Raw genomic sequence first — 17,081 nt, 5'->3', positions numbered from 1 at the left:
TTCCCGAATCTTGTTGCACTATATGATCACAAACAAGTTTGGTGTACTGCATGCATGGACAATTTTGTGGTTAAATGATTTATATTTGTAAAAAGCATTTACTTTTTAAAAAACCAAAAGAAAAAGATTTTTTTCTAGCAGTTAGTTCACACCTTAAGTCTTCCCACCAAAAATCTCAACTAACCGTTTGCATTCCTTTTTGTCTTGTATAGGAAATCAAAAAGGGAGTATCGATGGTACTTGATAGGACAATCAAGGAAGGGAGATTTGGCCACTATACCAAGGAGCTTATACACTTGTCTCCAAGGGGAGTATCTTGGAAAGTGTTGCCATGCAACATTGGGAGTTGGAGAAGCCTTGGAGACCAAACCAAAACCCTCATAAAAGAGGTGATCCTTGTGCTCATCCAAGGTCAAGCCCCAACCGTCCATCACAAAACAACACCATCAATCCACACCCTTCAAACACCCACCATTCTTCTATATAAATGATCCTCATTCTACACCCTCTTCGTACACTTCTTGTTCTCATTCATCCCCCTTCCTTCTCTCGGATACACACACTTCATCCTCCACCAAAAACTCCATATACACCCTCCTAGCCACTTTTTATGAGTAACAAACACCTCAACCATCTTGCATGGCATCATCAAGCTTCAAGAGACGAAAAGGGAAGGAACCTATAGAGCAGCCTCCTTTTGATGAAAAGAAATTCAGAACATTTTACCATGCACTACAATTTGGGTGGATGGCTGATAAAGAAATCATATATGAATTGGGCTTTCAAGTCACAAAAATTGAGTGCCCAAAAATCACAGAGAAGGTGGAAAAACGTCGATGGGAGCTCCTCACCGATCCGATTACAAGGGTGAATGCAACTCTGGTAAGAGAGTTTTATACAAATACAGTTAGACATGATAAAGCAGATGAATCCTATACAAGTTTCGTGAAAGGGGTAATGGTGGATTTTAGTCCCATGAGCATCATGAGAGTGCTTAAGCTGCGAACCATACCCTTTGCAGAAGAGAGCTATCACTCAAAAATAGATAACAACCCAAACCACGACCAGATCATAAAAGATATCTGTGTGCAAGGAGCAGATTGGGATAGAGACCCCCATGGGAAGCCCAAATTTATAAAAAGAGGAGACCTCCTTCCTGAAGCTAAGGTGTGGTTCGAAATTGTAAGGAGATCCATCCTCCCAACCGGGAACAACTCAGAGGTAAACCTTAAGAGAGCAACAATAGTGCAGTGCATAATGAAAGGAGGAGAAATCAAGGTTCATGAACTCATAGCCCAAGACATTCAGAAGCTTGCTGAGAAAAGTGATTCTTGAGGAAGATTGGGTTATCCCAGCACTATTCTCTGTCTTTGCAACAAGGCTAGGGTGGTGTTTGAGGATGGAGATCCCGAGTGGATAAAGGTTGACCTTCCAATCACTTATCGTCGGATGCATGCTACTGTATCTCCCCTACCTCAATGAAGGGTAAGAAAGAGGGCAGCCCATCAAGCTGAGGACGGACAACATCCACGGGAGCAAGCCCCAGCCACCTTAGGCATGCACCAATTACAAGAGGCTATTGATACCTTATCTAGGCAATACATGGAGAATCAAGGTGCACAAAAGGAGCTTCAAATGCAAATAATAGACCGTCAAGAAGAATCACTCTCTAGATGGATGAATCAGCAAGGGGAATGGCAAAAACAGTTGATGGAACAGTAATTGGAACAAGGGAGACAATGGAGTGAGTCCTTCCATAACCTGAACCAAAAGCAAGATCAACAACAAGAAGCCATCCAAAAGCTGATCAACATCCAAGCACATCAAGGTGCACACATTCGTGAGATGCATAGGAAACAAAGAGAACAGGCAGATCTATTCGATGAATATAAAGAATTTTCGGAAGGAGTTTACATGAGTGAAACTGGATATCATGTAAATACCCAAGCTAGGCTTGGGTACTTGGTCGGACAACTACCTGTATTGCATCCTTGGATCACAAAATATGAGGATGTAAAGGATGAATTAGCACGAGTGGAACGCGAAAGAGCCAAAAAGAGTCATGAGTCAGTAAGGAAGGCACTGGAAGATTGGAAAATAGCCAGAATGAATTGGATGAGAGGAAGCACAAGAGGACAAAGTGGACACAAAAAAGACAAAGAAGCAGAAGAACATAGGCATCCCCATGAATAAAAGGTGGTGGAGTTCCTTTTGAGTTCTATCTTTTTCGACACTACAAGAAAAACACCCATTCAAGTACACTTGAAAAGTGTAGCCAAAAGTGAAAAAAAATGATGCCTTAGGCTACGGCTACGCTTTTTGGGCTATGGCTACGCTTTTTGGAGTGATTCCTATTCGGCCGTTGCCTATTCTCAAAGGCTACGCTTTTCTACACCAAGGGCTACGCTTTTGGCGTTTGGGAATAGGCTACGCTTTTCAAGTGATGCTGTTCAGGACCAAAGGCTACGCTTTTCAGCTTTCATTCTTCCAGAATAGGCTACGCTTTTCAATGCTACTGCATCACTTGTAAAGCGTAGCCCCATTGTATACCATAGCTACTTTTTATAAGCGTAGCCTTAGGTCCCTCTTTTTTTTTTTTGGCATACTATAGCTACTGTATATAAGCGTAGCCTTAGGTCTCGTTTTTTTTTTTTTTCTGTATACTATAGCTACTGTATATAAGCGTAGCCTTAGGTCTCATTTTTTTTTTCTATACTATAGCTACTGTACATATAAGTGTAGCCTTTGGTCTTTTTTTTCTTCTGTATATATATAATTATCTAATAATTATTAATACAACATAATAGTTAATATGATTACATGTATAAATGAATTGAATATTACAAAATAAAAATAAAAACATAATTATACTAAATAATTTCTTTATATAATAAAAATTGTCTCAAACCAAAATATATTTATAACATTGATCCAAAAGTACTAGAATGAAATTAACTGTAAAAATTCATACAACTCAAATTAAAGTAAGCATAGCCATATCAAAACCATAATATCACTTGGCCAATAAAGGTATCTTCTAATAAAAATCATTAGTCAACCATACATGTAAAGATCCTAAATAGCACTCTATCTTAGCCAAAAAACCACAATAATAGTCAGCTTACTCTTCATTGCTTAATCTTCATTGTTATCCTGCATAATTATATAGATAAGTAGTTAAAAAAATATTCATAATGACATTCGTAATTATAAAAATTAAATGGAACACGTAGTCATAGTAAGCCAAGAAAGCATATATACTAAAAAAGTAACATGGTCACGGCAGAAGAGGTGAATTCAAGAAATTATGTATTATCTTGTTTTATTCAAACTATGAAAATCTACTGGTGTTTCTTCCTTCCATTTCCTTTAACACAATCCTGATATGTCCCTATAGCATTTTTCATGCACTAATTAACCAGACTTTCACACGTAAATTAGATATAGGGACAAATTCATATGTACCAAGTGCACAAAATCAAAGATACAACCACCAGAATTACACAAACAAATTTCAGCCGGTTCTCCCTCAGAGTATGCAAAGTCTAAAAAACTAATAACACCATTGATATACTCTTCGCTATACCTCGGTAGATCCATCCAATCCTTTGGCATATCACAAAACCTAATCGATAATTATTAAATTTTTTAGGCGAAAAATTTATAAGGGGTTGCAAAGTGAAGATTAGAAGAATAGAGGAGGCAGGGTGTTATTCGCTACAAAGGGAAATAGTTCCTAGTCTTAGAAGTAATTCTCTAGAAACCCATTGAGGTAAAACAAATAAAGAGAAACATAGAATTTATAGTACAAATATAATAAGTTAAATTGCAACTTCAAAACTAACAAATCAAAAGAATTAAAGTATGCATTGTACCTTGCCATGACACGATCAACGTTTTGACAAAATCTTCTTGGAAGACCTTAACCAAAAACTTTCGCCTTCAACCTTAACCACGAATAACTGTAAAAATTACAAACAAAAAAAATTGTAATTGCCATATCCAACCATTTAACCACGAATTTAGCACAATCATCAATAAGTGTAATCAATAACTTATTAATCGACCTATCTAGCTCCTTTGTTAAAAGTTAAATTTTTATAGATATTAAGGGAAGCAAAGAAGAGGTCTATTTAGATGTCTATTTTTATATCTATTTGACACAGAATTTTGTCAAATAGTTCCTTGTTTCCATCAAACAAGTATTTCAGATAAAGGGAAGCAAAGAAGAGGTGGAAATGCTAGCCGACCAATTCATGAATTGAATTTGGCCGTAATAAAGTAGGTGTAAAGTCAAAACGTGCCAAATTCAGTTCACAATTGGAAATTGATACCATAAAGATTTTAGAAAAATTTGACAGCATTCCGGTAGTAAATTGAGCGTTCCCAAATTAAAACAGCAGCAAACAACAATTCATATGAATTTAGAGAAATTCAAACAGATACAGCGAACAGTAAATTCATATGATTCAGATAACATTAAGCTAGAGTAGCAGAGCAGCAATATACAGCTCATATGAGTTCAAAACACTTCAGACAAAGCAGCAACTATAATTTCATATGAGCTGATATGCATATTCAAATAGGGGCAGCAAGCGCAGTCAAACAAATTAACTTTCCTATGAACCCATATACACTTAAACTCACAAAAACCATATACATAGCTTCATAGGAATTCAAAAAGTGAGCTAAAATTTAGCAAGAGCAAAAATACAGCACTACGATAGCAGAAAGGGATAAAAATAATGGACTTAATCAATATTTCTTTATTGAATTCAACCTGCAATGATCATTTCTAAACAACAACTATTATGCTTGCAGTAGCATTAATTCAATGAATTACTCATAACTGACTCCAACCATGAAGTGCAAATAGGAATAAAGCTTCAGCAGCAATCACAGTTTAAACTCACACATTGAGCATATATCACATTCAGAAATTGATGTAACTGGTACAAGAATGCAGCAGCATTAATAGCACAAACTCAAAAATTCATCAAAGTTAAATTTATCTACAAAAACTTTCAAAACAAAAAGTGTTTCAATATTAAACACATAACACATTAAATCATTCACCTATTCAAGAAATCAACTTCAGTCTCAGAAGAATATTACCATAAGAATCAGCAACTGAGGAAAAAATTGTAGTTTTACTCAAAAGGGGTATAAGTAACTACAATGTCCCCATTTTTATAGATGACTACCTAGATTTCTACAATGGAGATGTCAAACAATCAGATTTCTGTCAATTAGATAGTTAAATTTTTTCTGTCAATTAATTATAAATTATTTTCTTGAAATTATTTTTAACTTTAAATTTTAAATTTTTAAATTTAAGCTTTAAATCTTAATTTAAAAAAGATAAAATTAAAAATAAATGATTTTTTTATATTTTTTAAAATGAAAACGTACCTTTGTGGGTGCTGGGTGAAGAGAAATTCTTGCTCTTGTTATAACTCCAAATTGTCCTAAGCCTCCAAGAACCGTGTGAAACTAATTAAGTCATTCAACAGATAACGGCAATCTAATTAAGTAAAAATACAAAATATTATTGTGTAAAACTATTTTAATCATGGTTATTATTATTATGAATTATAAATTTTAATCATGCTTACCCAAAAATAAATCTCGGTGATTTCCCATCATCATGATTCATGAATGATGAAAGTAATACCCTTGTGTCCTTTTTTTTTTTGTATTCTATTGGTTCTTTATTGGGCTAAAACTTGGATCTAGTAATAAACTTAGCCCATATTTAGATTGGGCAACTTCTAGCCTATTAAAAAAGTTTCTGAATGGCCAACTATTGTACCAAAAATAAAGGTTTTGAAAAATGCATACCAAAAACAGGTGCTTAACCAAAAAAAAGTGATTTTAATTTGTCTTATTTTGTGGAATATTTCTCAAAGGTCATAATAAACTGACTTCTATGAAGCTTCACCCCTTAGCACAACAATAAGGTCAATAATAAGTTAACAACATTTAAAGATTTAATGTAATGTAATGTGTGTCTATAATTACTCATTTCACATGGAATTATGTCAAAAAAACTGCTTTACTCAGAAACCAAGTCAAGCCACTTTGCTTTGGTTCACGTTATTATTTAATGATCACAGGTTTTATTTTATATGTTAACAGTAATTTTCTGTCTAGAGTAAGGTATTGTTCTCTAAAGTAATTCCAATCATGCAGCAAAGCACAAACACAGGCCATGAAAGGTTAATAGTACATACCTTGGTGAAAAGCCAACACATTCAATGGACCCTGAATGAGAAATCGGGGTATTAATAACCTGTCAACCACAATACTCATGCTTCTTAGAGAGCTTGCAGAAAACTGAATTTAAATGCTTAAACTCATTAAACAAAGAATTAAAAATTAAGAATTAAGAAAAAAATGCAGTGGCAGAGACAAACAGAACAATGGATAAGTATTGAAAGTGTTTGGGTTTGAGTCATACACAATTACCCATATACCTAGTTTCTTATTATGCCTAACTCAAACTTGAATTTTTGAGCATCACGTCAATGATCAATTCAATCATGCATAGTATGGTATCTAACTAAAGATGATCAATTCGATCTATGATTTGTTTGCTTATTATGCCTTAACTTTGTAAACTAACTACCAGAGTTGGCCTTGGATTATTGATATCCTAGCACGTTATATAAAGTTATTAAATCTTTTTTATTTTATTTTTTCAAAAACAAAAATCTGTAATAATGAAATGAGAGGTCTAATCACATCAAAATCTGGAAAGGCTCCCAATAATTGATGAAGAAAGGGGCTCCATGACTTCCTAACGCTAGAAATGACCCCTGCCATTGGATCAAGAAAAAAAATAAAAAAAGAAAAATGGCCATCATTCACCCCATAACATGCTCAGTCGTATCCATAGGGTTAATTATTAAAAATTACATTATCATAAATATAGTATTAGTATTCAAATTTGAAAGGCTGGTGAGAAGTTTGTATATTTTGGAGAGTAATAACTAATAGGGGAAGGGTAATTATTGGGTCAAAAGGGACTTTTTTGCAGAGTTAATTGTGATATATATGTCAGTTAACTACATCAATTGTTGCTTCATACTGAAAACAAATTAAAATGGTAAAGTGGTTGCACTTTGAATCAAGTATTGAGTCAGAAAGACTTTAGCCAAAACAAGCAAAAAGAATAAATAAAAGCACTCCTCAGAATCCTGACAATAATTGATTAACATATAGTCACATATAAAGAGAGAAGGAGGTAACTTCAATACTTCATCCTAATCCTTTTTACAAAACCCAAAGTATAACTAATCCATTACAAGCACCAAGCTCATTTGTGTTAGGGAAAAACAAAAACCATTCTTATTGCTTAGTTAGCAACAAAACGAATTTTGAAAGGACAAGGACCATGCAGATAATTCAGAGACAGTGCTACTCTTTCATCAAATGAAGATGCAAAACGAATTTTGAAAGATATGTCGTCTGCAGAGCAAAGTGATCTATTTGCTATTGTTACATTTAAACGTGAATTTTGTTTAGAGTCGGCACCCACCAGGAAAGCAATATGATACAATTCATTGGTGAATTGCTGCCAACTTATTCATTGAGAAAACAGAAACGGAAGCTAAAAACAGAGAAGGAGAAGCCAACTTATTCATTGAGAAATCACAGAAACAAAAACTTATTAACGCTGCATTTGGATTCAGCCTCAGAAATAAACCCTAAAATACCACACATCTTCATCAACAACAGCATGCATGTTATCAAATTACAGTTCACAAATCCATATTTCACAGATTAAAACCCCCAAATTAAAACCCCTAAAATAGGAACCCTAAGCCTCTGATCAATTTCAGAAGCAAATAGAAATCAATACATACCTATCCAATGATGTGAGCATAGCGAAGATGAGAAGCACGCAGATGACGATGGCGAGAGCGGGGCAGCGACGATGGTGAGAGCGGCTCAGCGACGATGGTAAGGGTGGCACAACGATGATCAGTGCAAGCGATGCCGAGGAGTGTCAGTCAGTAGTGGGGAGTGAGGGGTGAGTGGGGAGTGGGAGGCGACGACAGTCAATGGCGAGAGTTACATGGTTTCTTCTTGTAGGGCAACGATGGCGAGGGCTTCTACTGCGCGATGAAGGTGATGAAGGTGATGAGTGAGCTTTCAGGAAAAAGTGAGACTGAGGGTTTACAAAAGGGGGACGCGATGAAGGTGATGAAGGTGATGAGTGAGCTTTCAGCAAAAAGTGAGACTGAGGGTTTACGAAAGGGGGACGCGATGAAGGTGATTGAGTGACATTTGGAGGGAATTGAATTTTACTCAGCAAAAATTTTACTAAGTGTGTGATGAGTTTGCTTTCAGGAAAAAAGGAAAAATTTTCACTAAGTGGCAAATTTTTTATTCTAGATACATTAGGCATCACTTTTTAAGTGTACCTAAAACTTAAAAAATAGGCTACCCTTTAAAAGCGTCTCCTTTGATACGAAAAGTGAACCTATAGATATCAACCTACGGCTACGCTTTATAAGTGATTTCTATAATACCTAAGGCTACGCTTTTTAAATGATGCCGCATTTGTGTATCCTTTTCTCTTATAAAAAGGCAACACGGGGAAAAGCGTAGCCTATTCTATGAATAGGCTACGCTTTTCAAATGTAGCCTAAAAAAAGTGTGGCTGAATGGGTATTTTTCTTGTAGTGACAAAGCTTTAAATAAGGAAAATCATGTATGAAATAGAACATGCTTCCATAGTAACTTAGGAATTTTCAATTATGCTTTAAGATCTTGTTGCTTAGGTCCATGCTCACTAGTCTAGGTCCCTAGCTTTCACTTTTATCTTGCTTATATGTATGCTTGTCCTTTAAGTTAATTAAAAAGAAAATGTTATGAAAAGAACAAGAGTGGAGTTTTTTTGTGAAGTGAATTCTGAATGTTTGTGGTAGGGTGATTAGTTAGCTAAGTTGGTTTACCAACAAGGAAAGAAGGCAACTATCTATCCTGAATCCTATGCTTGAAACACATCCTATGAGACTAACTAAATAATAAGATCCCAATAAGAAAAGAGAAAGAGCAATAAAAGTGAAAAGGAAAGAAACACAATAAGAAACAATTCTAGGCACCAAGGGTTTAAGATTGAGGCATGTGTCTGTGGTGTCCATGTGCAAGGGATATGCTTGGATGAATAAGCTCTTAGGGGTGCCTCATCACTTGGTAACTTGGATTAACTAATCCAGGATTATTAGCTAAAAGTCCACTATCAAGAGTGACCCTTGCTACAGAACACTTAGTAACCCAAAGAGGTGCTGGACACCAAGGTCTCAAGAAAGAAAAATAACAAACCATGTGCCTATGGTGTGTATGTATGAGGGAAAGAGACTTGAGGGAGTAAGTTGATGGGATTATTTTGGTGGAGACAATGGATCTCTCCCAAAACAACACCAATCTAACCGGCAAGTGCACCGGGTCGCATCAAGTAATAAAACTCACGGGTGTGAGGTCGATCCCACAGGGATTGAAGGATTGAGCAATTTTAGTTTAGTGGTTGAATTAGTCAAGCGAATCAATATTTGGTTGATTGAGTTGCAGAATTTAAATTTGCATTAAAAGTAAAGAGAACAAGAATTAAAGTGCCGAATCTTAAAGAACAAGAAATTAAATGCAGAAACTTAGATTGCAAGAAATGTAAATTGCAAGAATCTTAAATGACAAGAAATTGTAAATGGCTTGAAATGTAAAGGGAATTGGGACTTGGATTTGCAGGAATTGAACAAAGAAAAAGTAAATTGCATCAAACAAAAGAGTAAATGAGAATTAGAATTGAATTAAATTCAAACAGACAAGTAAATGAACAATTAAAGTAAGAAACAGAAAATTGAAATGGTAAATTTAGATCTCAGGTCCCAGAGACTAGAAAACTGAGTCTAGATCTCAATGCCTTCCTAGATCCAACAAGAACAATCGAAAAGGAATTGTAAATTGCAGGGAATTAAATGAGAAAGCAAGTAGCAGAAATGGAAATTCAATTTGCAGTGAAAGTAAACAAGATCCAAGGTGAGATTGAAACAGAATTCCTTCAATTCTCCTACCCAAGATCCAAGACAAGAGTAATTGAAAGTGAAAGCAATTAAACTAAGGAAATAAAAATCACTCAGGTTCCCCAAAACAGAAATGAAAATTCTCTAAAAACTCTAAAAGGGAAGCTCCCCAAATAAATTGAATCTAAGCCTATTTATACACTTTCTTCAATTGATCTTCAAGCCTTGAATTGGGCCTTTGCTCTTGATGGAATTGGGTTGAAAGAGGCCTTGGTTGATTGCTCTTGAAGCTTGGAGAGAAACCCAAGTGAACCAATTGAACCGGATGTGAGTTTTGCAAAGTTGGATTTAAAGTTAGCCTCAAAGTTAGGGGGCTAACTTTGAGGCCAACTTTTTCTAGCAGCAAACACATTCTGCTGCACTTCACGTTGGAGCCAACGTTAGGGGGCTAACTTTGACCCTAACGTTGGCCTTGCTTTGTGTTGGAGTGGCGCCAACGTTAGCCTCCAAGTTAGGGGGCTAACGTTGGCGCAAACGTTGCCCACCCTGGAGGAGAGTTCTCATGCCAACGTTAGCCTCCAAGTTAGGGGGCTAACGTTGGCGCAAACGTTGCACACCCTGGGAGCAAATCCTCATGCCAACGTTAGCCTCCAAGTTAGGGGGCTAACGTTGGCGCAAACGTTGGCTAGCCTTGGGAGTGATTTCAAATCTCCAACGTTAGCCTCCAAGTTAGGGGGCTAACGTTGGGGCTAACTTTTCGTCCAAAAGTTTGTGCCAACGTTTGAGGGCTAACTTCAACTCCAACTTCATTCTTCCTGGTTCAATTTCACTTGTTTTATTGTCTTCTCTTAGCTTCTAGCCATTCCTTCTCACTTCAATCCTTCTCCAAGCTTTCTTCACCTATCATAAATCAACCAAACACATCAAAGCTATGCTTGAAATCATGAGATGATCATTCTATCCTAATATGCACCAATTATGGCATCAAACCTCATGAAATTGCATTAATTTATCTATGGTTGATTCAATCAAAGGAAACATGAAAATCTACCTAAATTGGCTTGCTTGTAGCTTAAGAAAGTGCATAATTCAAGTGAAAACAAAAGAAAAAGACTAGTAAAACTAGGCTAAGATGACTTGTCATCACAACACCAAACTTAAAGCTTGCTTGTCCCCAAGCAAGAAATGAATTATTAGGAAGAAAGAATGAATTGGAAAAAGATGTTCATGCTAGCAGAATGTTATTGATAGTTCATGGGATTTTATGTTGATATGCACATACTCACTTCTTATTGATTCTTAGGCTTTAGAAAGTCTCTTTCAAGCTTCAAGTGTCATACTGCTATGACCTCTCATTATTCCTTTATCCTTGGCTATTACTTTGTTCAAAGCTTTATTTGAGTGTCATGTGTAGCAAGTTCATTTTCTTTTCTTTATACTTGACACATTATTCACCATGGACACTTGGCTCACCTTTCCCTTTAAACATTGATGCCCAGCACCTTTTTGGTTACTAAATGCCTTGTAGTTAGGTTGCTCTTGATAGTGGATTTTCAGCTGATGATCCCGGATTAGTTAATCCAAGTCACCGAGTGTTGAAGCACTCCAAAGAGCTTAGTAGTCCAAGCAGATCCTAATACATAGACACCACAGGCATATATTTTTAAGGTTCAAGCTATTGGTGTCCAGCTTTGTTCCCCTTTTTTTTTTGTTTGTTTTCTTTGATTCTGCCATCTTTTGGCTATCTCTTTTCTTTCTTTCTTTTTATTTTTCTTTTGAACCAAGGATTTTCTTATTGAGATTCATAGACAGTAAGTCACTCTATTCTTAGAAAAAGACATCTTAGCCCTTTATTCACTAAAAGTGAGTTTTTATACAATCACACACAAACCACCACTTACTATTATTCTACTTCTTTCTAATAGAGAACTATCTCATTTCACAATCAAACATTTCTTTTATTGAATTAAAGATGCAGGGGACAGAACATGCTCTTAGTCAAGTGAAAGTAAACACACAAGCACAACTTAAACTAGCTTACTTATTTTTAAGATAATGCAAAGACTATTAAAATGACAACTTAAAGATGCAAGGACACTTCAACAGAATATACTCAAAATATTTTTCAACAGCAAAAGTTAAGTGTATATACAACCTATTGGTTTGCATCTCTTTTGTTCGTCCTTCTGTTGTGCCCTTTTTGAGTCATGATGCCAAATTCCTTGCTACTTCCTCTGATTCATCATTTTAACTATGGGCAAATTCTCATGTTCTTGCTACAGGTCAAAGAGTTAGGACTAAAAAGCAATTTATATAGTTGATTAATTTGTCTGATTGCTCAAAACTAGTAATGTGTAGGAAGTTAAAATGTGTTTCTGGGTGAAGTTTTGGTGGAACACCAAACTTAGAAGTTTTTATTCTTCCTCAAATTGTTTTGGTGTGCAACACCAAACTTAGCTCCTTGCAATGCATACTAATTATTCAACATTTTTATTGAAAATGCTACGAAAAAGACAACTACCTCAGGTTGGGTTGCCTCCCAACAAGCGCTCTTTTATTGTCATTAGCTTGACATCTTTTATTTTTGCTTCAAGGAGGATTTAGGCTCTGGACCTCTGTTTCTTTGTTTCATTGCCCCCCTAGGTACAGCTTTGCTCTGTGGCCATTTGCTGTGAACCGATTCTTTGTTGCTTCATCCAGCAATTCAATACTCCCATAAGGAAAAACCTTAGTCACCAAGTATGGACCTGTCCACTTAGACTTAAGCTTGCCAGGGAATATCTTGAGCCGTGAGTTATACAAGAGAACCTGTTGTCCTGGTTTGAACTCTTTCTTTGAAATCTTCTTGTCATGCCATCTTTTAGCTTTTTCCTTGTATATCTTGGCATTTTCGTAGGCTTCTAGCCTAAACTCATCTAGCTCATTCAGCTGCAACAATCTTTTCTCTCCTGCTGCTTCAGAATCCAGATTTAAAAGTTTGGTGGCCCAAAAGGCTTTGTGCTCAAGCTCTACAGGGAGATGACAAGATTTGCCATATAGCAATTGAAATGGGGACTTCCCAATGGGGGTTTTGAAGGCTGTTCGGTATGCCCAAAGTGCATCTTCCAACTTCCTAGCCCAATCCTTTCTTGTGCTACCAACTGTCTTTTCTAGGATCTTCTTTAATTCTCTGTTTGCTAATTCTGCCTGTCCATTAGTTTGAGGATGATATGGTGTGGCTACCTTATGAATAACCCCATATTTGTGAAGAAGTTTCTCCATTTGTCTATTGCAAAAATGACCACCACCATCACTGATGAGACCCTTGGGTACTCCAAATCTAGTAAAGATGTGCTTCTTTAGGAATTGAAGAACAATTTGTGCATCACAGGTAGTTGTGGCTATGGCTTCCACCCATTTTGAGACATATTCTACCGCTACTAAGATATATCTGAATGAGTAAGAGGGGGGAAAGGGTCCTATGAAATCAATGCCCCATAGATCAAACAATTCAACTTCCAAAATGAAGTTCTGTGGCATCTCATTCCTTTTTGTTAATCCTCCTGCTCTCTGGCATTCATTACATTGGTGGACAAACTCCCTGGCATCTTTGAAGATGGTTGGCCAATAAAACCCACTTTGTAGTATCTTTGCTGCTGTTCTCTCTGGACCAAAGTGTCTGCCGTATGCAGAGCCATGGCAATGCCATAATATATCTTGTATTTCACTCTCAGGGACACATCTTCTAATTATCCCATGAGAACATCTTTTGAACAAATAAGGTTCATCCCACAAGAACTTTCTTGCTTCATTGATTAGCTTCTTCACTTGTTGCTTAGTGAATTCTTGAGGTATCTTTCTTCCCACTTTGTAGTTAGCTATGTCAGCAAACCATGGTGTTTGTTGGATCAGCATAAGATGTTCATCTGGGAAGCTTTCATTCACAGGTAATGAAGCCTTTTGGATTGTTTCTGGTGGCAGCCTTGACAAATGATCAGCAACTAGATTTTCGGTGCCTTTCCTGTCTCTTACCTCAATGTCAAATTCTTGTAAGAGTAGAATCCACCTGATGAGTCTTGGTTTGGCATCCTGTTTTGACATCAAATACTTGAGAGCAGCATGATCAGTATAAACCACAATTTTAGATCCTATCAAGTATGATCTAAACTTATCAAATGCATAGACTACAGCCAACAATTCCTTCTCCGTTGTAGTGTAATTTTTTTGAGCTTCATTCAATACTTTACTTGCATAATATATGACATGATGCAAGTTTCCCTTCTTCTGTCCAAGTACAGCACCAATGGCAATCTCACTTGCATCACACATGAGTTCAAATGGCAAATTCCAATCTGGAGGTGTGATAATTGGTGCTGTTGTGAGTTTCTGTTTTAAAGTTTCAAAAGCATGCTGGCACTCTTTATCAAAAACAAAAGGTTGATCAATCATCAAAAGGTTGCTCAAAGGTTTGGCTATTTTAGAAAAATCTTTGATGAACCTTCTATAAAATCCTGCATGCCCTAAGAAACTTCTAACAGATTTCACATTAGTTGGTGGAGGGAGTTTTTCTATTATCTCAACCTTTGCCTTATCAACCTCTATCCCTTTTCTTGAAACTTTATGACCGAGAACAATCCCCTCAGGTACCATGAAATGGCACTTCTCCCAGTTCAAAACCAAGTTAGTTTCTTGGCATCGTTTCAAGACAAGAGTTAGATGGTTTAAGCAAGTATTAAAACTATCACCAAAAACAGAGAAGTTATCCATAAAAACCTCCAAGAATTTTTCAACCATATCTGAGAAAATGGAAAGCATACACCTTTGAAAAGTGGCTGGGGCATTGCACAATCCGAATGGCATTCTTCTATAAGCAAAAACTCCAACTGGGCATGTGAATGAAGTCTTTTCTTGGTCCTTTGGGTCCACCACTATCTGATTATACCCAGAATATCCATCCAAGAAACAATAATAAGCATGGCCAGCCAACCTTTCAAGCATTTGATCAATGAAAGGAAGTGGGAAGTGATCTTTGCGTGTGGCATCATTCAACCTTCTATAGTCAATACACATCCTCCACCCTGTCACAGTTCTAGTTGGAATGAGTTCATTTTTCTCATTAACAATGACTGTCATCCCTCCTTTCTTTGGTACCACTTGGACTGGGCTTATCCACGAGCTATCGGAAATAGGGTATATGATTCCTGCATTCCATAATTTCATCACTTCCTTCTGGACAACCTCCTTCATTGCAGGGTTGAGTCTTCTTTGAGGCTGAATCACTGCTTTGGAATTGTCCTCCAAAAGAATCTTATGCATGCATACTGTGGGGCTGATGCCTTTCAGGTCATCAATAGTCCATCCTAAGGCATCTTTGTGAGTTCTGAGAACATCAAGAAGCTCTCCTTCTTCTTTCTTTGTCAGGGACGAGTTGATGATCACTGGGAGGCTTTCTGAAGTGCCAAGAAATGCGTATTTGAGATGAGAGGGTAATGGCTTCAGTTCTTGCTTTTGCACCTCTTCTTTTTTTCTTGGTTTCACCTCTTTGCTTATGAAAGTCTCGGCTACTTGTTCTTCTATTGCACTTTGGTCTCCTTCTTGCTCTTGAGAACTTTCTTCCAGCATTTCTTCCACCAAACTTTCTATCATATCCACTTTTACATAATCCTCTTGCTCAGGGATATTTTGCATTGACTTGAAGACATTTATGATCATTTGTTCATTATGGACCCTGAAGACCATTTCTCCTTTTTCTACATCGATGATGGCTCTTGCTGTGTATAAAAATGGCCTCCCCAAAATGATTGAGTCACTTCCTTCCTCTTCGGTATCCAAAATCACAAAATCTGCTGGGAAGATAAATTCCCCAATCTTCACCAACAGATTTTCCACAATTCCATTGGGTGTCTTAATGGATCTGTCAGCCATAACTAATGACATCCTGGTGGGTTTAAGCTCTTCTATATCAAGTTTTCTCATCATTGAGAGAGGCATTAAATTGATGCTGGCACCAAGGTCACAGAGGGCTTTGTTGAGAATTGTTTTTCCAATGGTGCATGACACTACAAAGCCCCCCGGATCCTTGAGTTTTGGGGGAATACCCCGCTGAATTACAGCACTGCATTCCTCGGTCAGTAATATGGTTTCCTTCTCAAGCCAGCTTCTCTTCTTATTGATAAGCTCCTTCATGAACTTGGCATACAAAGGCATTTGCTCAAGTGCTTCAGCTAGAGGGATATTAATTTCCAGCTTCTTGAAGGTCTCAAGGAATTTGTGGAAATGTTGGTCCTTAACCTCTTTGTTGAATCTCTGAGGATATGGCAGTGGAGGTGTGATGTTCTTTCCTATTTGCTGCTGTCCTTGAGTCTTTTCCTTTGAGCTATGTGGCTGGTTCTCCTGTTCTTTGAGTTTCTCATTGCTTTTGGTTGGCACCACAACTTGCTCCTTAGCTTGATCTGCTTTTGTTTGCTTCTCATCCTCTATTGGTTCTTTGATGCTCTCTTTTTGTTTCTTTGTAGTGCCATTGTTGCTCATCAATATTCTCCCACTTCTCAATTGTATTGCCTTACACTCCTCCTTGGGATTTGGGATTGTGTCACTGGGCAGTGAGCTTGAAGGTCTCTCAACAGACATTTGCTTAGAGATTTGCCCGATCTGCCTTTCTAGGTTCTTTATGGAGGCCTCATGGTTTTTGTTGGTCATTTCTTGGAGTTTCATCATTTTTTCTATCATGATTTCCAAGTTGGTGATTCTTTGGGGTTCAGGTGGTGCTTGTGGTGGGTTATGAGCTGTGGTTGGTGGATGATAGGAATTTTGATTAGTGGATTGGTACTGGTTGAGATTGGGGTAATTGTTTTGAGGTTTTCTATAGGTATTTTGGTTGGTTTGCTGCTGGTTGAAATTTTGATTGTGTCTTGGGTTGTTTTGGTTTGAGTTTCTCTGCCATGGTTGTTGGTTTTGGTTGTGAGTATCTCCCCATCTGAGGTTGGGGTGATTCTTCCATGAGGGGTTGTATGTATCACCATAGACTTCATTTGGATTAGAGTGCATGTACTGAACTTGTTCTTGCTGCTGCTC

The 17,081-nt window shown here is 37.0% G+C and overlaps 1 protein-coding gene across 1 annotated transcript; it reads right to left on the bottom strand.

The window, feature by feature from the left end:
• Window positions 1-1,669: 1,669 nt before the first annotated feature.
• LOC130981011 (uncharacterized) lies at window positions 1,670-16,214 on the bottom strand. The gene is made up of 3 exons (XM_057904651.1): window positions 15,546-16,214; window positions 6,234-6,336; window positions 1,670-1,761 (listed from the first exon to the last, which is right to left on the bottom strand). The coding sequence occupies exons 1-3, from the start codon at window positions 16,212-16,214 to the stop codon at window positions 1,670-1,672; spliced, it is 864 nt and encodes a 287-aa protein (XP_057760634.1).
• Window positions 16,215-17,081: the final 867 nt, after the last annotated feature.

The sequence above is a fragment of the Arachis stenosperma genome, chromosome 5, assembly GCF_014773155.1.
Source record: "Arachis stenosperma cultivar V10309 chromosome 5, arast.V10309.gnm1.PFL2, whole genome shotgun sequence".
Classification (NCBI taxonomy): domain Eukaryota; kingdom Viridiplantae; phylum Streptophyta; class Magnoliopsida; order Fabales; family Fabaceae; genus Arachis; species Arachis stenosperma.
Note: the sequence above shows the minus strand (reverse complement) of the source record. Positions and strands in the feature narration are given on the sequence as shown.